Below are 24,155 nucleotides of genomic sequence, written 5' to 3'. Positions count from 1 at the left end.
AGGTTTTCCTTGGCTAATACACTACCAAGATGCAACTTCTTTCATTCCTTAATCATTTCCAAAAGCCAGTTTTCAGATAGGTGAAGGTTCAGTAATTTCTCAGGCTTCTAAAACCAGGAAAACAGGGCAGTCTGTAAGCAAATCACCACTACCTTAACCAGTCTTGCATGCCAGTATAAAAAATGCAGCCGCCCCAAAAAAGATGTTTTACCAGTCCATAAATTAACCAAGTCACAGCATTCTTGAATACTCTTCTAGCAAAAACTTTGCCTTAGGCTAAGGAACAAGTAGCTTTTTTGGTAAGATCTTCATCAATGATTTGTGTAGTCCGATTAAGGCTTTCTCGGAGTTTCTTTGCAAACACTTCCCAGTCATCACACTAGTATCCCTTCCAAGAGTGTTAGAGATCCCCAGAGCCATTAACAATGAAAACTGTCAGTATTGCAATTCAACTCCCATTCCCTCGCACCCAAACAAAAAGATCCAGCAAAGTCTTCAATGAACTTCAGAAAACTTAATGAGAATGAATTACACACCTAGAGGCAGAGTGATCTCAGGGTACAGCCTAGTTGAATTCCTTCGTTTTAGAGATGGGAAAACTGATACTCAGAGAGATTAAGTGATTTGTCCAAGGCCACACAGGCAATAAGTATCAGGGTTAACACTTGAACCCAGGTCTTTGGATGCTAGAGTCAGTGTTCTTTTCAGTGTACCATATTGAGGGGGGGGGGGAAAGGGGAAAACAAGAGGGAAAGGGAGAGAGAACAAAAAAGAAATTGGAGAGAAGGAAGAATGGAGTGAGGAGAAAGATGAATGAGAAAAGTGAGAAAAGAAAAAGAGAGGAGAGCAGAAAAAGAGGGAAAAAAGAAGAAAGGGGAGAGGAGAGAAGAGAGAAGAGGGAAGGAAGAAAAGAAAAAAGAAATGAGAGAAGAGAGGAAGAAAAGACATAGAAGGGAAAAGAGAAGAATGAGAAGAAAGAGAAGAGAGAAAATAATTAGGAGGAGGAAGAGGAGGAGGAGGAAGAAGAGAAGAAGAAAAAGAAGGGGAGGAGGAGGAGGAGGAGAAAAGGACGAGGAGGAGAAGTGATGGGAAGTCACGAAGTGGAAGGTATCCCTTACTGTCTGGTACACGGAGATAGCACAAGGATGGCTCAGGTGGGCACCACGTAATTGGCCCAGGCCACCCCACACTCTACTGCTCGGACTGACTGAGCAGGGTCCCAAGCTGAGGGGAAGCATCCAATGAGACGGGCTGGGAGGGGAGGAAGTTCATGCTAGGGAGGTGACCCAGGCACCCCTCAAAGCCGCGGCCGAGGCCTGGCACAGTTCCCTCGTCCACCCCAGGCCCACGCCACCGAGGCCGACCGAGCACCTCAGGAAGCAAGGTTGGGACCGGACCGAGCCGCCCCGAGATGCCGTCCTCCCACCCCCACCCCGAAACCGCCCTGAGGGCCTTACCGAGGCACTGTCCCACCGGGGTGCTGAATGGGTTTCCCAGTAGAAACTCCATCTTGGGAAGACAGCTCCTCAGGCGGCGGAGGCTCCAACCAGCAGCCCGCCGCCGCCGCCGCCGCTGCAGCCGTCGCAACCACCCCCTACGGCTCTCCTGGCCTGAGTGACACTTGCCCCCTTTCCCGAACGGTGAGCTCCGGACTCCCTGCCCCTCCTGCCGATCTAAGTCCTCATTGGACTGCGCCTCCGTAGTCTTCCACCCATTGGCTATCGACCGTCCTCCGAGAAGCCCCCGCTTATCCCGCAGCCTCTGATTGGACCGCGGGGCATGTAGGTCATTTGAGCCATCTTTTTGGTCCCGGCTCCGAGTCGGAGATCCTAAATTTGATTCGCCGAGATAGTGATCTATCTGAAGACTTTCCATAACGATTGGATTAAAAACTAGAACGTCACCACTCCCTCCCGCAAAGGCGGGCCGAGGAGGGCTCCGCCCTCACAAGACAGCGATTGGAGGGAGATTTGTTTTCTCTATGACTGGTTGGTGAGAAAAGCATTTTCCCCCCACCCAAAAGTTTGGACATGTGACCAGTCAACTTTCACCTCGGAGAGTCCGTCATCGGATTTCCCCTTAGCAACCAGGCAGTCGCGTTATCCCCCCTTAGCAACCAGGCAAACTTCTTTGAGACTGAAACGAGAGGGAGGTGAGAGCTCCGGAAGGTGAGATATGCCGAGTTTAGAACCCAAAGCGTCTTTTGGGGGACGAACCAGAGGGGAGGGGGACCACAGCCTATCCTCATTTCCCCCAGGACCTCGCGGAGGGTAGCGGAGTCAGGGATTGGTGTCAGAACCCCAAGTTCTAACCCCGCTTCCCCCATCCCACTCCTACACCGTCTCGGGGTCTGGGCCCCGTAGAAGTTAGTGCGTGCCCCCAAGTCTCTAAACCTCCATCCATAGGATGGGGACATAGGACTCCTCACCCGCATTATCTGCCCTTTAAAAGGGTTCTTACTTCCTCAGACAGGAAGGGGCTTTCCCTCTCAGTGCGAATAAGGAACGCCCTAAAGTGATCTCATTTATTCGAATTAGCTCTATTCGAGGTTATAATTATGTAAATTACGATAATTAGTTTTAGCCCTTTTGGAAATAATGCAGCACTCATTTAAATAACGCCAATCCTTATGTTGCTGCATCTTCTCCCTCCGCTCCCCTTCCCTCCTCTGTCTTTTTCTTCTTAGGCTCTTGGGTTCCCTGGTGCTTTTGAAGATAACTGAAAGTTTAGGTCCAACATAAGGGAAATAATTTGCCCCAAATTCACAATGAATCTTCCAACAACTTTTGGGAGGACTGAAGGGTTAGAACAATGTAACAACATCTGCTCCTCCAATGGGAGGTGGTTCTCTGACCATCAGTCAGAACTGGAAGATGCTTACTTATGTAGGAAAGTCTTCAGGGCTACCCCGTCTTGCACAGTCAGATCCAGAATAAAGGCTGAGCCACAGGCAATGGGAACAAACTCATTCATAAAAAGTTAACAAGCCTTAAAAGTACCATGGTGCAGGGGGAGAAGTAATGGGAATCTGTGAAAATATGGGATCTAATTGTGCCTAAAATCTGCCCAAAACAATGGAAGGAGGAAAGGGGAAAAGGGAATCTGGAGAAAAGAGAACCCTCTACCTTAGCTTGGATTTTTCTTTTTTCTTTCTTTCTTTCTTTCTTTTTTTTCTTTTTCTTTCTTTTTTTCTTTTTTTTTTTTTTTTTTTTTTTTTTTTGGATTTTTCAAGTAGGACACTTTCATCCAGCTTAGTCTCCTCTCCTGGTCTGGTCACTGCTAACCATCTGCCCCCAGTGGATGAAATTTCTGGAAGTTCTGTCGTCCCTCTCTTGCAACCCTTTCTTGGTTCATCCTCATAATTTCTCCTGCCCCAAAGATCCAAGCACTGCCAGGGTTTGGGATGGAGGAGTGTCAGAAGATATAGCTGTGAGGTAGTTGACACCTGAAAATATAAGGAATAGCATCAGATATTCATCAGTATATAATAGAACAATGCTAATCAATCTAATATCCCAGATAAAGATCTCAGAGCACCATTGTAATATATGCAACAGACAGAGCACAATGCAAAGCTTTATTTGAGAGATATTTTGTGATTACTGGTCTTATTTATATAATGGATATGTATTCAAGCCAGATATTAATAGAAATAATAACTATAAAAAATTAGCAAAAGAGCAAAATTAGGAATTAACAAAACTAAACAAAATTAACAAATGTTGCTACAATATATAGTTTCAATATAAAGCAAGAAAGCATAACAAAAATGATAATAAAACAAATATACTTAAACATCAAAATTAAAATTTATATATCATATATATGTCAATGAAAATATGTCAATGTGAAAGTATATTCAAAATATTTGCTACATAGACAAATATTACCATTATTGTCCTTAGCTTCTTACAGAGAGATGTACTGGTTGGACCTAATTCTGGATCTAGCTTAATTTCTGTTCTATTCAATTAGATCTAGTCCAATTTCTTCTTCTGAGAAAACTTTATTGCATTGTTTGTACCTAGCTTTATGTGGTTAGGAAACTGGACTAACTCCACTTGCTGTTTAGAGATTCATAACTACATAGGGTTATGCTAACTAGAAAACCAATCCAAAGACTAATGCAAGGAGTTATCTCACAGTTGTATGTCTCAAGCAACCCATATGTCTTACTGAAAACTGACCCCATCCTGGTCAATCAGTTATGGTTTGTTCTTTTGTTCCATGTTCTTTTGATTGAATTCCAGACACTTGAGGAGAATGGGACATCTTGTTTTCTGATTTCAGGAAATTCTACCTATTTTCTCTTCCCCTCCCAACTTGGAAAGTCCATAATCTTTCCTCTAGTTAGAAATCAATTTTTCTAATTTTTTTATTCTAGTTAATGGTATCCTCTTAATTATCTTATATGACTAATTTTTTTAAGGCATAAAAATCTGTTCCCCTGTATTCAGGGTTCAATATCAAGAAGAGGAGACCTGGCCCCAACTAACTAGACAATTAGCATTCATTATTTAATAAATCTTGATGCTTGGAAGCTTGAACTTTTGCTTCCTCAGTCATTTCATCTGTCATCTTTCACAATACTTAGTGAAGCAGCTGCTTTCCATCAATATATAGTTTGTGTTCTTGCTGTCTTCTTCTAGAGATAGGAAGTCAATGCTAAAAAGTCCTAAAGGTTGCTAATACTTAACATTCTCAAAACATGCATCATGAATCAATGGTATGCTTTTCATACACAACTAACACTTAACATATGTAACCATTTGGGGTCAGAAAAACTTACTTCTTTCTAAGTCTCAGGTTCTTTATTGGCATGTGTTCAGAGTTGTCATGTAAGCTTGCAAAACCCTAGAGCAATATTCACTGGGTATCAACAACTGCTTCCTCATGCCATGCATAGGATCAGTATTAGCCCAAGGCCATATTTCATTGCATAGCTCCAACTCCAACTTCTACTGTTGTCTCAACAGCAACATGCCTTCTGAAAAATGGCATTTGAGCCTTCTAATGTTGCCTCATTCCTTCATTAATCATCTGATTTCCTTGTCAGAAATCCACAGAGAACTGAAGCAAAAAAAATTTGTTTAATTAAATATGGTTCGTGTATGCTGCTGACATGAAGTCTAGAGGAGATCTCAAACTTTTAATTTTACTGACATCTGTTTGTAGCATACTTTGTTAGATATTATATATGATTTCACTGCTTCTTTAGGTGTTACCAAAGTACTGGTGTCATGATATCTAGAAAAGACATTTATTTCCGAAGTATAACAAAGTCCAACTTGGAAGTTAATGCTAGTTAATACATAGTTGACTAGTGCTGCTACCCATCTCTGGCATATAGCTTAGGAATGATTGGGATATGACTGTTAACAATTGATTTGTCAAACAAAATTTGTGATTTTCTCCTGAAAATATTGCTTTAGATTTCTCAGTAATAGTCCACTTCAAAGCCAGAAACTCCAGGTTGTATATAGTGTAACAATTCTCAATGTCACTAGTTTCTATTTGCAAATACAGCTTGTTTTATGTGACTATCACTCTCTTATGTATAGTTCTGCTCCCAAGTCCTTCAAACTGACCTCTGTATTCAGAATAAAAGGCTTGCTTGGGTTATAGGCCAGCATAAACTAGCTCTGGTACATTTATGAGGCAACCGGCCAAGTCTTTGAAAGCTTATTCACATCAGTCTGTCCATCATTTTCCAAATGGCTTTGTAGATTTTAAAACAGCTTTGTGTTTTTTGTTTTCCTGCTTCTGGGTCTCTTAAATAATATATGTTCAAATAAGGTCATTTCAGTAGCTTAGCAGCAATATCATAGTTTTTTTTTTTTTTTTTTTTTAAATAAATTTTTTATAAGACCTGCCAAATCCAATAAAGTTCTTAAATTTCAAAGGTTCTTTGGATATGGCTAAATTACGAGTATGTCTATCTTCTCAGAAACAGTGTTCATGCCATTTAGCAGTACAGTATGACCCACATATTTGACAAGAGCTCTACAAAAATGGCACTTGTAAAAGAAAAATTATAGAGAATTTTCTCCCAGAAAGTCCAGCTTTTCATCAGATTTTCTTCTTGTTCATCTATGTCAAGAGTTGGCAAACTTAGACCTGCAGGCCAAATGTGGCCAGCTGATTTTTGTATAGCTTGCCAGCTCAGCATGGTTTTTACATTAGCTTACAGGCTGTACAAAGATAGACAATGTGCCATATCACTCCATGAGCATTAGAGTTTGCCAAGCCCAGGTCTAGAGTCTTCTCAAAGACAATTTATGTCATCAGGGCACACCAATGCTTCTAAGTAATTCATATCTCCAAATACTTTCTCCATCAATCCTTAGAAGGTGGTGCTCCCCAGATGCCTTGAAATATATGTTCAAATTGGTAAAATCCAGTTGAAGAGATGAAAGAAGTCTTTTCTTTATCTTCCTCTGCCATAAAAATCTAATAGGCACTGTGCAAACCCAATAAAGAAAATTACTGGCTAACTCAAAATTCAGGAATTCTTGAAATTTTGGCATGATATATTGGTCCACATTTTTTTTTTATTATTGTTGTTCAAAGTCTGATAGCCAGTATGCATACATGGCTTTCTTTTTTTTGAAGTACTATAGATATAGGTAATGCATATGGTCTGTGTGATAATAGTATTCACTTATAGCTGTTTATTTCCAATGTAAAATTTTTTATTTTGAAAAATAAATAGTAAAATGGGTATTCCCATATATATAGAACAAAAAAAAAGAGGATTTTAAATGAAACTTTTGGTCTCCATTATGCATAACTTGCTTATCTTTTTAATTATATAATAAATCCATTTTGTAGTTTTAAAAGCTGTTCTGCTTGCTGTGGTTCTTTTTGTCCTTTCTGTTCCCTTATGTGCATTTTAAAATAAGATGTGATTTTTTTTCTTTTTCTTTTTTTATTGGCCACCTGACTGTATCATTCTCCCTTCCTCCATGTTTAAAAAAAAAAAAAGAAAAGAAAAGAAAAAGAAGAAAAGAAAAACAAAGCCGAAGTCCTTGGAGCAAATGGCAGAGCCAAGCAAAACAAATATCCACATTGACCATCCAGAATGTATGTCTCATACTTTGAATTCATTATCTTTCCATCAAGTGATGTGTAACATGATTTATGGTCTTTTTGGAATCATTGTTAATCATTTCATTGATGAGTTCTCAAATCCTTCAAAGTTGCTTTTCTTTATAATGCTATTTTTCATATACAAATTGTTCTTCTGAATCTACTTCACTCCAGATATTAGGCTATATGAGTTTTTCTGGGATTCTCTGAAATTATCCCTTTTGGCATTTCTTTCTTAAAATTTAACTTATTTTAGTTAACAAAATGTTTTCCTCCCATCTAGCTTTCTTTTGTCATTTCTTATAACACAATAATATTGTTATATTCATATACCACATTTTACTTAGGCATTTTCAGTTGACAGATACTTTCTTTATTTCCAATTCTTTGCCACCATAAAAAAAAAAGCTGCTTTAAATACTTTTGTAAATAGATAAATGGGGTAGTGGTATCACTGTGTCAAATGGTTATACAGTTTACTAACTTTTGGAGAGTAGCTCTAAATTTTTTACAGAATAACTGAATTATTTCACAGCTCCAACAACCTCACATTAATATGCCTGTTTTCCTTCAGTCAAAATTGTCATTTTTCTTTTTTGTTATCTCTGTCCATCTGATAGATATGAGATGAAAGATTGCTTTAATTTGAATTTTTTAAATTATTAGTGAATTAGAACAGGTTTTTACATGGTTGTTTTTAGGTTGGACTTCTTCCATCAAAAATTTTCCATTCATAATTTTTGACATTGAGGAAAAGATCTTATTTTTAATAAATTTGAGCTGGATATTGACTATTATTAGAAACATTTTTCTTTTACCTTCTACTTTTAAAGGCATTGATCTTAATAACGTAAAAAATAATTTTAATTTTATATAATTAAAAACTGTCCATTTTATCTTCAATCCTTTCTAGCCCTTTTATTAAATCAATATTGCCTTTATCTACATATTAGAAAAGTAATTTGTCCTTGGTTGAATAATTTTTTCTTCAATGTTACCTTTTATGTTTAAATAAGGTATACATTTGAAGTTTATCTTGTTACAAGTTGTGAAATGGTATTCTATATCTAATTTCTATCAATAGATTCCAGTTACCCCAGTAATTTTTGTCAAATAGTACAAATCTTTACCCTAGAGACTTGAGTTTTAAGTTTGAACTATATTTGCTTCTGTATGTTGGGTAATTTTTACACTGATTGACTTCTCTTTTTTAGTCAGTACAAAACAATTTTGGTGCTTACTGCTGTGTAGCATAGTTTGAGATCTGATCTTGTGATGCTCCATTCCTCCTTGAGATTCTTGACTTTTAGTTCCTCCAGATGAACATTATTATTTTTTCTAATTCTATAAAATACTCCTGTAGTAGTTTGGTATGATACTAAATAAGTAAATTTATTTAGGTAGTATTATCTTTTTTATTATATTGGATTGACCTGCTTGTGAGCAATTAATATTTCTCAAATTATTTAGGTTTGCCTTTTTTTGTTGTTGTAAAGAAGATTTTACCAGTGTATTCATGAAATACTTGAGCGTCTGTTTCCCAAACATTTTGTCTATTTTGGAATTATTTTAAACAAAATTTTTCTTGTCCACCCACAGTCATGTAGCTAGAACATGCCAAATGCCCAAATTGACTTTTATTTATGGCTTATTCAATTTATTTTTCCTAAAACCGAGTTATTTAAATAAATGATTTCTTTCTTTAATCTGAATATTACGTATTTTATAAGTATTTCCCTATTTCATATCTCTTATCAGCTATAGGGGGCAAAATGTTTCTGAGATTTTTCTTTATTTCATCTTTAGTTGTTATGAAGCCTTTTAAATTTTTAATTCAATTTTCTTTTCCTCTCAAAAATCAGAATAACTAATTATTTCTCTGTTAGTTTAAGAAAATCTCATTTTATCTATCAATTTAATGATTTTTCTTTTTAAAATCTCTCTTGACTTTCAGAATTTCTATTTTTGCTTTGTTGCATCACTAGAGTTTCTTTTGGGGGGAAGGGAAGAGATACATGCCCAATTTAATGAGCTTTTCATTCTTTTGTTGATGAAATCATTTAGAAATATAATTTTTCCCCTAAAGACTACTTTTAGCAGATCCCCCATATTTTTTACATGTTTCCCCTTGTCCTTTACTTAAATTTTTTCTTAATTCTATGATTTGTTCTTTGATTCATTAATTCTTTAGGACTAAATTACTTAGTCTTCAATTAATTTGTAATTCTTTTTTCAAAGGCCCTTCACTAAATATTTTTTCATTATATCATTAGTAAAGTATGTTTTTAACATTTCTATTTTTGCACCTTTGTGTTTTTATAAGTCAGTGTGAGACTAAACTTTGTAGTTATCCCACAGTAATTTATCATATGTAATTTTCTAAAATTCTATTCAGTTCCTTAACTTTTCTTTTTTTGTTTGTTAATATTTATCTAAATCTGAAAGGACTACATTGAGGTCCTCTAGCATTAAAGTTCTGTTTTCTACCTATCCCTATAATTAAATTAATGTTTCCTTTAGGAATTTAGCTACAATGTGCCATTTGATGCATATGTATATATTAAGTGCTGATATTGACTTTTTATCTGTTGTGGCTTTAAGCATAATGCTATTTTCCTCCTTATCTCTTTTTTGTTATATCTATTTTTCAATATAGTCTTACCTGAAATCATAATAACATGTTCTTAGTTAGCCTGAAGCATACTAGATTTTTTCCAATTAAAAAAAAAAAAATTGAACCTATTATTTAATTATTTAGTTTCAATATTCTTTGAGTTCCAAATTCTGTCTTCATCCAGCCTTTTCTTTATATCATCTGAACAAGCAAGCAATATGATATCAACTCTACATGTAAAGTCAAGGGCATAATAGATTCTACCACAGCCCCTCATATTAACTATGTATGAATCTTTCTGTTTCAAGTGTGTTTCTTAACAACATTGTTGGCTTTTGCTTTCTAATCCATTCTGCTATACTTCTCTGGTTTTTTGGGTCAATTCATTCTATTCACAGTCTGTAGTTATGATTAATTGTGAACTTCCCTTCATCCCATTCTTTTTTACATTTTCCTATTTTTATCAAGTAGAGAAATAAAAGAAATTTCCCAAACACTTCTAATCTGCAAATGATTTTGCCCTCCTTTCTTCCTTCTTCAGCTCTATTGACAAGCTTTTCCCCTTTCTATCTGCCTTTTATTCTCTTCACTCCAATGATGGAATTTGTTTTGCTTTTGATTACTCTCTCACATTTTTCTGTCCCTTTAAAACTCCTTTGTCCTCTCTCCCAGTCCCCAATTATTTTCCTTTAAGTTTTGCATGTGTGTGTTTTCAGTCTTCTTTTATCCATTTAAGTTGAAAGTTAACAAGATGTCCATTCTTCTTTTTCTTTTTATGTGTATACTCTTCATTTCAAATGCCAGTCATGTAAAACAGTGCAGTTTCTTTCTTTTTCCTCCTTTTTATCCCTAGTATAGTTCCCTTTTCTTCTCTCCGTAAAAGAAAATAGGCTTTCTCCCTATTAACATGTCAACAATTTATAATAATAGTCCTTTTCCAATGATCAAATGTGGTTTTGTTTCTATGTTTCTTTTGACTTAGGCATTTGAATTTCACAAGGTAGTTAGTTCTGGCCTTTCCACTGGGAGTCAGTCAATTAATATACTTTTATTAAGCATCTTCTATGTGCCAGATATTGTGCTAATGTCTGGGGATAATCTTAGGGGAGAGGAAACCAGTCCTTGCTTTTAAGGAGTTTACAATCCATTGGGGGAAAACAATACACAAAAGGAAATAGCAAAGTACAGAAGGACTGGGGAAGAAGATGCTTAGCTCAGGGTCCTGATAGAATCCAGTCTAGGGAGGACAACTGGTAAGATATGAGTTGGCTGGTCTAATGAGCCCTTTTAAATGGAGGCTTTGGGAAGAGTTCTTTGCTGTGCCCTCTAGCCCTCCCATGGAGGGCAGAAAGTACTAAAGAAGCATAAATAGTTCATCATCCTAAAAGATTGAATCAGGTTGGCTAACTAGTGAAAACATTTTCTGGGAGCATGATGATGATGGAATCTAGTGGGAAATTAAAATTTTCATCAGAAATGCTTGAAAGTCCTCTATTTCAAAAATTTATTCATTTTTCAGTCAAGTCTAACTCTTTATGACATGAAGAATGGACATTTTCTTCCCCAGCTCATTTTACAGATGAGAAAACTGAGTCACACTGGGTTGAATGACTTTATTTTAGCTTGATTGTCTTAAGAAAATAGGATAAAAAAATCAATTTTTAATTTCATACTGGGCTTATTGACCCTTTTCCTACCAATTTTCATAATTTGTTCACCCTGAATACCAAAATCAGATGCTCAATGCTAAAATGTAGCTGCTTTGGTGTTTATTCCCCAAACATTTTTATAATTAAGTTTGACATGCCATATCTGGGTTATCAGATTCAAAATTTTCCCACTGAAGTATTACTTTGTCCTTCTGTTAGAAGCCCTTTAATTCTCTTAACATCATTGACACCTGTGTAATCCATATTGTCATGGATTACAGGAAAGTATGGATCCTCTCCTTGAGAAAATTCTTAATTTTGGTCTAGGATGTTTTCTGCCATAATATATCCAATCCTATGCCTGCCATCAACTGATATTTTCCTGCCTGATCCAGTGGATCTTTCTCTCTTATGTTCATATGAGATATTCCATATAATTCAGTGGACTTCTTCAAGTGAGGCTTTTCTATATTACTCAGAGGAATTGAACTTACTCTTTCAATCCTGTGTATGAAATACTAGTCATCTGTTACCCACTGAGTTGGTGTTTTTAGCTTTGGGCCATCTCCTGGCTATTAAAATACTATCTGATTTAGGCAAGCTATTCCTTCAAAGATGTAACAACTCAGATTGAGGATATATAGAGCCAGCATCTAATTTGGTTTCCCAGAGAAGTTCATCAGAATCATGATGACACGCTTGCTCCCATGCTTTTTAGCATGATGTTTTCAGCCATGTTGTCAAACACCTTCAATGAGGACAAGCATGGAATCAGTCAGATACTGCACTTTCTTCAATTTGAAAAGGCTACAAGCCAAAAACTAAAGGGAAGAGAGTATTGATGCATGATTTTTTGTTTGCAGATGATTGTGCACTCAATGCAGCTCTGAAGCTGTGATGCAACAAACTTTGGATCAATTCCTTGCTGCTTGTGCTAATTGGGACCTAACAATTAACACCAGGAAAACACAAGTACTCCATCAGTCAGCACCCCACCATCCAAATGTGGAACCATCAATTATATCAAATGGTGGTTTTGAATGATGTGGATAAGTTCACTTACCTTGGCAGTCTACTTTCCAGGGATGTCCACATTGATAATGAGATTGACATTAGCTCATTGCCAGAGCTAGCTCAGTGTTCAGGAGGCTCTGAAGGAAAGTGTGGGAGAGGAGAGGTATTAAACTGACTACCAACCAACTGAAGATCTAGAGAGCCATTGTTCTGACTTCATTGTGTGCTTGGATAGTATACTAGCACCAGGCCAGGAAACTAAATCGATTCCATTTGAATTATCTTAGGAAGATTTTAAAGATCATCGGGTAGGATAAGGTACCAGTCATTGAGGTCCTTTCTCAAACAAAACTGCCAAGCATTCCAACATTACTGTAGAGAGCATAGCTCTATTGGGCTGGCTCCATTGTTCGAATGACAAATATACATTTCATATGGAGCAAGCACTCACAAGGCAGTCAGAAAATGTGATGCAAAGACACTTGCAAGGTTTCACTTAAGAACTTCAGAATTGATTGCATGATATGAGAGATGCTGACACAGGATCGTCCAGCATGGCATGCCCTCATCAGAGAAAGTGCTGTGTTCTGTGAACAAAGCAGAATTGAATTATCTCAGAAGCATGAGATGTGCAAGTTGGGAAGACCACCCCAAATGTTCACAGGGACAATTGTGTTTGACTTGTGGCAGAGCAGTAGGAGATTATATTGGTATGATCAGCCATGGTCAGACACACTGTAGCTCGACTCTTATATAGCGATGTCACTGTGATTCTCTTTGAGAATGAAGGACAACAATCACCACTATCACAAAAATTTTTTCTTAGGAACAATTTCTTAGTCTCTCATGAAGGAATATGAATCACTACTTAGGTATATCCCTTTTTCTGATTTTCTCTGGTAGTCTTAAATGCTCAGTGTGTTCTGGTTGTAAACTGAGTATTTCTTGGGTTTTGCTTACTCCTTGAATAGCAACTACCTTGCACTCTCCCAACTCTTTTACCTTGTCCTTAAGAGCGTTTGAACCGTCCTCATTCTTATACATTTAGACTATTTCAAGAATTATTCCATGTGCTTAATACCCACACCTCAAATGTGACAATAATTTTTAAATACCATCCACCTGTATTTATCATATAATAAAAGAGCAATAAAACAACTGGCCAAATAAATTAGTAAATGATGGCAATGCCAATTAGAAGCAATAACAACTAACAACAGTAATTATCAGCAAGGTGAACATGTATGTAAACAGCTAAAATAAGGCAATCATAAAAACAACTGGTATTCTCATTAACTTCAGCAAATTACAAGCATTAATATTCATAAGTGATCAAGTAGCACATCAGTTTCAGTTCAATGGTGTTAACTCTGATAACATTTGAAAGTACCATTATTCTAAAAAAAAAAAAAAAAAGATTTTTTGGAGGAAATGAAAAATAAGAGACCATAAAAAATTTCCAGAGGATTCTGGAAAGATGATAGGGTAAGTCGGTAAATTTTAGGCTCTCCAGATTTTCCCCTCAAACAGAAAAAATTTGCACTTCAGAGCAAAGAGACTGGTGAAAAATCTAAAAGACTTGGGGTAGAACTGGGGTCCTCCTGATGCAACCCAAGAATAACTAAAGAAAGCCCCCAGGCCAACCAATGTGAAGTACAAACACCTCCAAGTTAGTTCTGTGGAACACCAAGTGGGGATCCTGAGGCAGACTGGGTTTGGCCGAAGCCTCAACAGGAACCACAGAAATTTTCACCTCTCTTACTATGTGTGGAGTTGAGGGTATGAATCTGGGGAAGGCTGAGGGAAATTCTGCTGATTAGGAACACTCGGCCCAGCTATGCTGCAGAAACAAGCCCTGGGTGAGAAGGAACTAGCACACCCATTGAGTATAGAAGCAGTGGAGCAGGGATACTGCTGTCTGTGGGCACTTGCAAGAAGAGGGAGCTCTTGGTTTAGGGTTCCAGGTCAGCTGGAATAGCTGAAGAGAAGTTAGAGGCATCATTCCTCTCCCATCCCCTGTACTCGCTCCACAACTTGATGTGCTTATACTTCTCATTAAAAAAAAAATGAACTAGCAAAAAAGAAAGAACCCAAATATAGAAGTTTCCTATGTGAATAGGGAAGACTGGGGATCATCAAGGAAAAATAAAAATAAATAAATCAAAACTATCCAAGAAAAGAAGATAATGGAAAAAAAAGTTAATCAACTAGAAGAGTCTCAGAATTATATATACCAGCAATCAAAAGAACTACATTTGTGACCAAAAATATATTCAGAAATATTATCCACAATATTGAATAAGGAAAAAATGGAAATTCTACAGATTTTCAAGACTTTCTATCAACCAAACTGCAACTCAATATAAAATTTAACTATAAGAGCTAATATCAAGATCAATTGCATGGACAAATTGTTGTTTTTTACATGGAAATGTATACCATATGTTTAAGATTGACATCAGTAATAGGGTAGCTCAAAAGAAAGACTGGGGCAAATATAAGATAAAAATAGTTATTATGTTGTACAAATGAGGTGCAGAGGAAGAACAGACACAGAGGTTTTAGAAGGGAGAGGTCTATTAGCTCTGAAAACCTACTCACATTGGGAAAAGGTTAAATAGGCAACATTACATATATACCATGAAGGGTATAGCACTCTCCAAAATCTATAAAGAAATATAAGAAATAAGGGGTGAGGAATGGGCACAGGGGGAAGCAAAGGGTGGGAAAAGAAGACAAAAGGAGGGATCCATGGGTGGAAGAGGTTAAGTAATATCAAGTCAAGTTTTGGAGCAGAATTAAAGCAAAGAGTTAACAGGGATAAAAAAAAGATATATATATATATAGATAGATAGATATAGATATATACACACACACACACACACACACACACACACACACACACAAAGCAAAGAGTTAGCAGGGATAAAAAAAGATATATATATATATATACCCTTGCTGCTTGGGGGAGGTGGAAGGGATGAAAGAAGAAAAAAAGGAATAAAGAAAAAAAGTCCAAAACAGAGAACAAAAGAACAACCTATAAGGAAGTAAAGGAAAGATAGTCATGAATATAATTTCTTCTACTATTATATGTCCTTTCTTGAACTGGTAATTTATTTTTATATATTTTGAATCCTCCCTGATGTACTACTGGGCACAGGACAATGTTTTGTTTTCCTTTTTTTAAAAAAATTCTGGTTTTTTTAAATAAAAGTTTAAAAAAATAAAAAATGAAAACAAACATTAAAAACCTACAATAAATGCTTTAGTAGGAAAGAGGAAAATGTTATTTATTATTTATCAAAATTGAAAATGGAAGAAAAAATCAGTAAAATATATGAAATTAAAATGAAAAGAAAATCTATTATTCTGTAATTCTTCTGAAAATGAAGCAGTATTGGTCTAAATTAAACTCAAGGTATAAAAGAAAAAAAAATAAATCCTGAAAAGAGGAAAAACACATTAGAACAAAATTTGGTCTAGTAAACAATAATAAATTTGTAATTTGTAATAAATTCTTGATCAATATTATTTAAGTCATCTTGCTTAAAAGAAGCAAAGGGAAAATGAATTGGAGCGATTTAAAAATTTAAAAACTGTTTCTAGAATGAAATTCCCACTTGTCTGAATGGATAGATGGATGGATCAATTAAAAAACATGTATTAAGCATTTAACCATGTATTATTGTGTTAAATGCTGGGATACAGGTACAAAAAAGACAGTCTCTGCCTTCAAGGTACCTGCTTTCTACTGGGAGAAAAAAAAATAATAATAAAGAGTCCCTAGAAAGGGGGCAGGGCATGCTCATGATAACTTGGTGGAATGATCTGGTGCCAGGTAAGATACAGCAAAAGCTCTACTATTAGAGCACAGAGCCACACGGGATAAAGCCCATTTCCTCCCTTCTCTCACCCTCCGCTCCCCTCCCCTTGCCCCCATCCAGGGCCATGAATATCGTCAGAGAGCATTCTAGGTGCAGCTATGGAACAGGGTCACAGGTCTCACCCAGTGGGGCCAAGTCAGAGTATTCCTGAAACTTGGGAAGGTTTTAGCCCAGGACCTTTGTCCATAGTGAGCTCCATCAGCAGTTGCATGATATAATGGTTTAAATTCTTTTAGTATTAATGGAGTTAATGTACTCCAAATCCACTTGGAAGCTTCCTTCTACTCTAGAGGAAATTCATAAGTTATAAAAATTGTAATAAAATAGTTTTTTCCCCAAAGCAGTCACCTGGCTTTGAACTAGAATATCAGAACTAGAAAATTCCTACCTAAATACTTTGTAAAATTATAGAAATCCCTTGGGGTCATCCTCCCAGGTATATTCTTATTATCTGCTGCTCTAGTGATTTCCAGAATCCAGACACCAGTATCTGGAATTGTTATCTCTTCTTGTGAGCGGATGATGGTGATTCAAGGAAACTGAGAGGCAATTGCTGTTCTCCTGACCTCCCTTACTGAGAGGCCATTGAGTTGTCTGACTTCTCTCCTCTTCCCTCTGCCTTCAATTTATTTTCCCAGTCCGCAAGCAACACCTGTCTCAGTAAAAGCTGCTTTGCAACGCCTTCAAATGTTCACAGCTGTGGAGGCTCACAGAAAATTGACCTGCCTCTTACAACGCACTTAGGCATGGTCCTTAACATATCTGATACAAAGTGAACAAAGACCTGCCGACCAGTAGAATATAATTCATTTATAAAAGGAAAACAGAGGTGAGGTAGCTACAATGGTAGGGATGGGAGGGAATGGAAAATTAGGAAAAGAATTTTTTTTTTTTTTTTTTACTGAACTCTAAGATGGTAGAGAGAAAAAAGAATCTCTACCAAGTCTCAGATTCCTTGGCTCTGGAGCATTCATTAAACTTGTGGGTATTCAAATCCCAAGAGATATTTCTTCCATATTTTCCTGGCCAAATAAAAAAAAAAAAGTAGGCAAAGAGAGAAACCACATTTCTCAAGATGCTTTGTCATCATTCACATTATGAGGTCATTAGCACTGGTCTGACTTGTGGGGATGATTCATTCCCAAAGAAAAAGATTCTCCAGTTTTTTGTTGGTAATTTTTTCAATTTCAATTCAGAAAATTGGCTATCATTATTATGGATTTGTGATTTTACTGATTTAGGTATTCCTAATATCAGGTGTTGATCCATTATTCATGTTGTGCAATTGTTTTTCATGTGTTCTTCTCAGGGTATCTATCCAGTGTGGTAGGAATCTTTTAGGTCTTAAAAAAAAATAGCTTTTTTTTTTCTTTTTTTTTTCTTCTGAGGCAATTGGGGTTACTTGCCCAGGGTCACACAGCTAAGACATGTTAAGTGCCTGAGGTCAAATTTAATAATAATTTTTTATTTTTAAAAATACAAGCAACATTCACCCTTGCAAAATCTTATGTTCCAAATTTTTCTTCTTCCCTCCCCCACCCCTACTTACTTGCTAGTAATCCAATATAGGTTAAACATGTGCACTTCTTCCAAACGTATTTCCACATTTATCATGCTGAATAAGAAAATCATGTCAAAAGGGGAAAAAATGAGAAAGAAAAAAAATTAAGCAATTAAAGAACAGCAATAAAATAGGTGAAAATACTATGCTTTGATCTACATTCAGTCTCCAAAGTCCTCTCTCTGAATGCAGATGGCTCTTTCCATTGAATCACCCCATAGTTGAAAAGAACCAAGTCCCATCACAGTTAATCATCATATAATCTTGTTACTATTTACAATGTTCTCTTGGTTCTACTCATTTCACTTAGCATCAATTCATGTTAATCTCTCCAGGCTTTTCTGAAACTAGCCTGTTTATCATTTCTTATAGAAATAATATTCTATTACATTCATGTACCATAACTTATTCAGCCAGTTCTGATAGGCATTTACTCATTTTCCAGTTCCTTGCCACTATAGAAAGAGCTGCTACAAACTGTTTTGCACATATGAGTCCTTTTCCCTTTTACATGAGCTCTTTGGTATACAGACCCTATCGAAACAATCCTGGATCTAAAGGTATGCGCAGTTTTATAGCACCTTTGGACATAGTTCCAGATTGCTCTCTAGAATGGTTAGATCATTTCACAGTTCCACCAACAATACATTAGTGTCTCAGTTTTCTCACATCCCCTCTAACATTTATCATTATCTTTTCCTGTCATTTTAGCCAATCTGAAAGGTATGAAGTGGCATTCTAGGTTTTTGTTTGCTTTTTGTTTCTTAACATATGAAGATATGAAACAGACTTTGGTTGCTCTTGCTATATATATTATGGGCCCTCTCTATTTTAATTAGATGTGACAATTTTCACATTCAAATTATGGATAAAACCAGGACGACTTCTGAAATCATCTCTCTTTTTTTTGCAGAGGAAATTGACCAGAGAGGGGAAGCAACTTACCTCCATTATAGTTTCTCAAGAAATTTCAGAATTTATTTTCCCATAGAATAATACTGTCTAAGGGGACTAATTAGATGACTAACTGTCCCGTGTTACTTTTCCCATCTCCCAAATAGGAATTCTAAGCATCAGTTCTCTGCTCTGTCTACAATCAAGTCTGCAACAGATTACAAGTAAATTTCTAGTGTATGACATCACTTTTCTTGAGTAGTTTCTTCCCTTTCCCTAACTGCCCCTCCCCAAAGAGTGATAAAACTATGTTACATAAAGTAATTATTATTTCAATTCTTTAGGATAACTAAGATCAAAAGATGATTCGGTTATATGATACAATAGAGCCAAATGTGATTGATGAAGAGTTGCTTAAATTGGCTGTGGAAGAACAGGGACCTCAAGAAGCAGCAGGACAAGTAGCCAAACAGGAGGGCATTAATTTCAAAGATGTCAAAAGTCTGCAGCTGGATTTTCAAAGTGAGTAATTTTTTTTGTGGGGGGTTTTGATCTTGTTTTGTTCTGCTTAAGTTTTTATTAATGTCCTTTCCCCCCATATTACTGTAGTTTAGGTTTTATGTAAGGAAGGTAAACTCCAAATAAAATGTAGATGTAGAATAATTTCCACTTAGTTACATCAAATTTTGTCATTCATAATAATGGCTGGTAGACCTAGGCAAAGATCAGAATCTTCTTGGGTATAAAGATATTAGAATAATGTTCACTTTTTTAAAAAAAAATAAGCATTTTTCAAAAAGATTCAGTGAAATGTTTTGAGTATCAATGGAATTTTTGGTGATGAATGAGAATAGAGTAATTGGCTCCAAATAGAAGTATCCCAATTTATATATATGAAAAGGTCTGTGTAGAATGTGACATTTCTAGCCTCTTTCTCCCTCCCCCCCTTCTTGAAGGGAGACTTTCATTCCCTTCAGAATGAGGAAGCATAAATCTAGGGCCAAAGGCCATTACTCTGCATTCCTCAGAGAGAGGGACTTTGGACATTTGATGAACATATTTGATTGAACATTTGATGTTCCTCTATGCCCAAAAAGTTATCAAACTATGCATACCCTTTGATCTAGCAGTGCTACTACTGGGCTTATATCCCAAAGAAATACTAAAGAGGGGAAAGAGACCTGTGGGTGCCAAAATGTTTGTAGCAGCTCTTTTCTTAGTGGCTAGAAACTGGAAGATGACTGAATGCCCATCAATTGGAGAATGGTTGGGTAAATTATGGTATATGAAGGCTATGGAATATTATTGTCCTGTAAGAAATGACCAGCAGGATGAATTCAGAAAGGCTTGGAGAGACTTACATCAACTGATGCTGAGTGAAATGAATAGAACCAGAAGATCACTATACACTTCAACAACAATACTGTATGAGGATGTATTCTGATAGAAGTGGATATCTTCAACATAAAGAAGATCCAACTCACTTCCAACTGATCAATGATGGACAGAAACAACTACACCCAGAGAAGGAACACTGGGAAGTGAATCTAAAATATTAGCACTACTGTCTATCTACCTAGGTTACTTATACCTTCGGAATCCAATACTTAATGTGCAACAAGAAAATTGGATTTACACACATATAGTATATCTAGGTTATACTGTAACATATGTAAAATGTATGAGATTGCCTGTCATCTAGGGGAGGGAGTAGAGGAAGGGAGGGGAAAAATCTGGAAAAATGAATACAAGGGATAATGTTATAAAAAAAATTACTCATGAATATATACTGTCAAAAAATGTCTAATTATAAAATTAATTTTTAAAAAAGAACATTTGATGTTCCTATTTGATGAACCTATTGAAGCATTAACAACAACTGGTTTTAAAAGATTGTATGAATGACAAAGTGATAAATAATTACTAAGAGATGTCCAGTAACAATAAGATTGCTCTTTCCACTTCCATTGAGAATTAAGAAAATCCAAAGAATAGAGTTTTCAAAGATTTCAGTTTGATATCACTGAATTTAGATATGCCTTCCCAAACTTGACCAGTTGGGGCCTCTGCAAATAACAGAACATTATCAAAGGTAGGCTATGGATCAGTTCAGTTCAGTTCAGCAAATATTTGTTATGTACCTCCTGTTATGTACCTCCTATGTGGGAGGTAGCAGTCTGAATCAGTGTTCTAACACTTAAAATACAGTAAACTGAGGCACAAAGTTCCAAGGATTATCAATTTACAAATTAAGTACAAATTTATCAGTAAATAAGATCTCAGCTTCCTCAATAAGCGAAGACTCAATATGAGGGGTACAAGTTCTCTTTTATATATATAGGGAAGTATGGAGCAAAAACTAAGAGGTTAGGTGATCTCATGGGGTTGAAAACAACATGTTTGTTTACATAGCTGAGGCATAGGGAACAATATGATTGATTGAAAGTGTGGTGATAAGAGGTTAGCAACACCTCCTTCTTTTCCCTAAGAAGTATTCAGTGTTTGAGTGAATCTGCAAGATAATGACCCAGACTTTCTGGACAACAATCCAATCATCCTTGAAGGATAGCTTGGTGGAGTGAAGATATTAGGCTTGATTCCTCTGTGGCAAACCCCCTACCCCCAAGGTTGATTAAATTCCTTGATTCAAGAATAGAACAGTCATTAACAAGAAAACTGGATTTCTAAACAACCCATCATGTGCTAGCTGAATTCTGAACTAAGTTCAGAGGCAGAGACCCATGATTAAAGCGGTAACAGGACAAAATCAATTAATTATAAACAGTATCAATAAGAAAATGATGCAGAATGGATCCTAATCATTTCAGTTTTGCCCTTTCATCAATGAGAGATAAACATATTTCTCATAGATCACATATATAAGCTAATTTTTGTAGAATCTTTAATACAGTCATTACTAACAGTATATACTATCATAAGTTTTACTTATATAAGCTGAAAATAAGTTTTAACATAGCAACTAATGCAAAGTATAAAAATGAGTATAAGGTAGAGGGCATTAAGTACCCATTTACTGAAAATAGGTAACAAATCCAGTACTTCTTATGCAGCAAAATAACTGTATGGATATGTATACATATATTGTATTTAACATATATTGGTCTACCTGCCATCTGGAGGAGAGGATGGGGGAAAGGAGGGGAAAATTGGAACAAAAGGTTTTGCAATTGTCAATGCTGAAAAATTGTGCATGCATATATCTTGTAAATAAAAAGCTATATAAAAAAAGAAATTCAAATAACTGAAAAATAAAAAAACTAAATATTTTAAATTACTACATAAGGCAGATCTCTTAAAATGTTTAAAATTTTTGAGTCTTTTAAATTATGTATATAAAATTATTTGATCATATTGCTAAAATTTTTTACCCCAATTATTTTTCCACTTTAATTCCAAATTATTTAGAACTCTAATTAGCTCCAAGTTTACCTTTTGGAATAGAGACTGATAAGGATCTAAACCTTACATAAAAACATAGGTAAGAACATACTTTGTAAGTAGATGACCTCTATTACATAAATGAATGTGTCTAAAAGTTGCTAATTTTACTCCAATTGTAACATAAAATCTTGGGATAAGAATTGAAAATATACTAAGTAGTTAATTCCAAATTTTATACAAAGAACAGTGTATATTAAATGAATTATGTATTATAAAACAGGTTTGCACTTGACACATGTTCTATCCACAGGTAGTAATCCCTCATTAAATAATAAATCTAAGTAAATTGCATTTTTCTTTGAGATAAGACAAACTATACCATAAGTTACTCTCCTCTAAGATAACCGATTGCAACAAACTTCTTTAAAAACAAAACAGAGGAGAGCCTTGAGTGTAATCTTACTAATTAATAGACCTAACTAAGTATTGGTTCCACAAACGTTTGCATCATTGTCCAATTGTTTCAATAATATTTTGAGAGATTTCAAGGGTGTTATCTTATACAGAAATATGTAATTGCAAACAGACAGCTAAGAAGCCCAAATATTCTTCTGCTCAATTGTTTAAGATAGGAAAATGACTATAATCTCAGATATAAAACAGTAAGATTTTAAATACTTGCATCCTATAATAATTCGGAAGATAGCAATGTATTATAGTGACAAGATTCATCATAAAAAAAAATCCCAACTTAAGTTGCTGTGATCATAGAGATTGGCCATGAAAGGAAGAAACAGGGACAAGTCTGTTGTTCCATGTCTAAGCCGAAGGCCAGAGAATAATTTAAGACACATGTATAAGAGCATAAAGCATCCTTACTTCTGTTTGATTCCAGATGAGTTCAAAATTCATTTACCTCATTTATAGAGAATCATAGTCAGATTCAGGGTATTAAAAAAGGAGAAATGAGTCAAGAGAATCCAACCTTTGACCATTCCAAGCTCATTCCCTTGACCTTTTTTAGAAGCAGACATTGTTGTGACTAGCTCAACCCAAATAGGCTAGTAGCAGTTGAAAATAAGGAGATGGGGTTGCTGAAAATTCAGCAGAGCTGTTTATTGAGAGAAATCATGTTGTTTATATATCTTAAAACCATATGTTACTATGAAAAGCATTGTTCTGTGACTAACTCTGGTTTCTGTTTTCTATGATCTAACTCTCTGAAGCTTATTGCTGGTTCCTAGGGACACAATCTTACTTAAAGTTCACAATGCTCCAATAATTATGCCTGGACTTTTGTTTTCTCATAATTTCAAGTATAAATGCACTCTTGATTAATCTTAGGAAGAGGGGAACATCCCATTTACTGAAGTTTCTAGCTTCCTGGGAGTTCTCTACAGACATCCACAATCCATTCTTAGATCGTACGCCCTTTGAACAAAATCACTCCTTGAAAGGTGAATTACTGACTTAAAGATCAATCATATAATCATACCTGAAATGAAAACAGAATAATATCAGACTATAGTCCTATGAGATTTCACTTGAAGTAGCAAATGTCACTAATCATTATGCTTAAAACTGGATGCAGTTGTTAACCCTCTGACATTGTTGCTTACCATATACCACAATCTTGTGTTAAGTGCTTTGCAATCATTATATAACTTTTTGACCTCACAACCACCCTGGGAAATAGGTGCTACTATTACACTTATTATTATTCTAAACTTTCTATATTCTTGAGTGATATGACCCTTTTTATGACAACAAAACCCTTTTTTTGTGACATAGGGTAGCTGGAAGAGGTTGATTTGGAATTGGAGCTCATAGGAGTATAGGCAGAACTGGGAAAACTGGAAATGGGGGGTAGAGAGAAAGGCAAGGAATAAGAGGACTTCCTCTGGACAATGGAGTAGAGATATTTGACTCTGATTTTCTTTACCTTTGGTTTTGTTTTTTTTTCATACACTTCTATGGCTATGCTTCTAAATTTGTTTATAATCTGCATGGCAGATAGGGCAAAAAATACAGATATACCACTTAAT

General features: G+C 35.8%; 2 protein-coding genes across 14 annotated transcripts in view; one reads left to right on the top strand and one right to left on the bottom strand.

Moving 5' to 3' along the window:
• The window catches only part of TOM1L2 (target of myb1 like 2 membrane trafficking protein), a 167,064-nt gene extending 165,324 nt beyond the window's left edge, over nt 1–1,740 (bottom strand). For 3 of the 4 annotated variants that reach the window (XM_074281569.1, XM_074281570.1, XM_074281572.1), the window contains exon 1: nt 1,458–1,740. In XM_074281569.1, the coding sequence (XP_074137670.1) occupies nt 1,458–1,509 (52 nt within the window). In that variant the 5' untranslated portion in view covers nt 1,510–1,740. The remainder of the gene's footprint in view (nt 1–1,457) is intronic. The other variant, XM_074281571.1, reaches the window with a different exon arrangement.
• Nucleotides 1,741–1,783: 43 nt separating this feature from the next.
• Nucleotides 1,784–24,155, top strand: part of DRC3 (dynein regulatory complex subunit 3) — a 107,108-nt gene continuing 84,736 nt past the window's right edge. For 5 of the 10 annotated variants that reach the window (XM_074281559.1, XM_074281558.1, XM_074281560.1 and 2 more), the window contains exons 1-3: nt 2,045–2,168; nt 6,986–7,083; nt 19,053–19,230. In XM_074281559.1, coding sequence (XP_074137660.1) covers nt 19,071–19,230 — 160 coding nt within the window. In that variant the 5' untranslated portion in view covers nt 2,045–2,168; nt 6,986–7,083; nt 19,053–19,070. Of the gene's footprint in view, nt 2,169–6,985; nt 7,084–18,875; nt 18,946–19,052; nt 19,231–24,155 lie in introns of all 10 variants that reach the window. The other 5 variants (XR_012484657.1, XM_074281556.1, XM_074281561.1 and 2 more) reach the window with 3 other exon arrangements.

Source organism: Sminthopsis crassicaudata, chromosome 1, assembly GCF_048593235.1.
Source record: "Sminthopsis crassicaudata isolate SCR6 chromosome 1, ASM4859323v1, whole genome shotgun sequence".
NCBI classification, from domain to species: Eukaryota; Metazoa; Chordata; class Mammalia; order Dasyuromorphia; family Dasyuridae; genus Sminthopsis; species Sminthopsis crassicaudata.
This window is presented reverse-complemented; position numbering and strand designations above follow the sequence as displayed.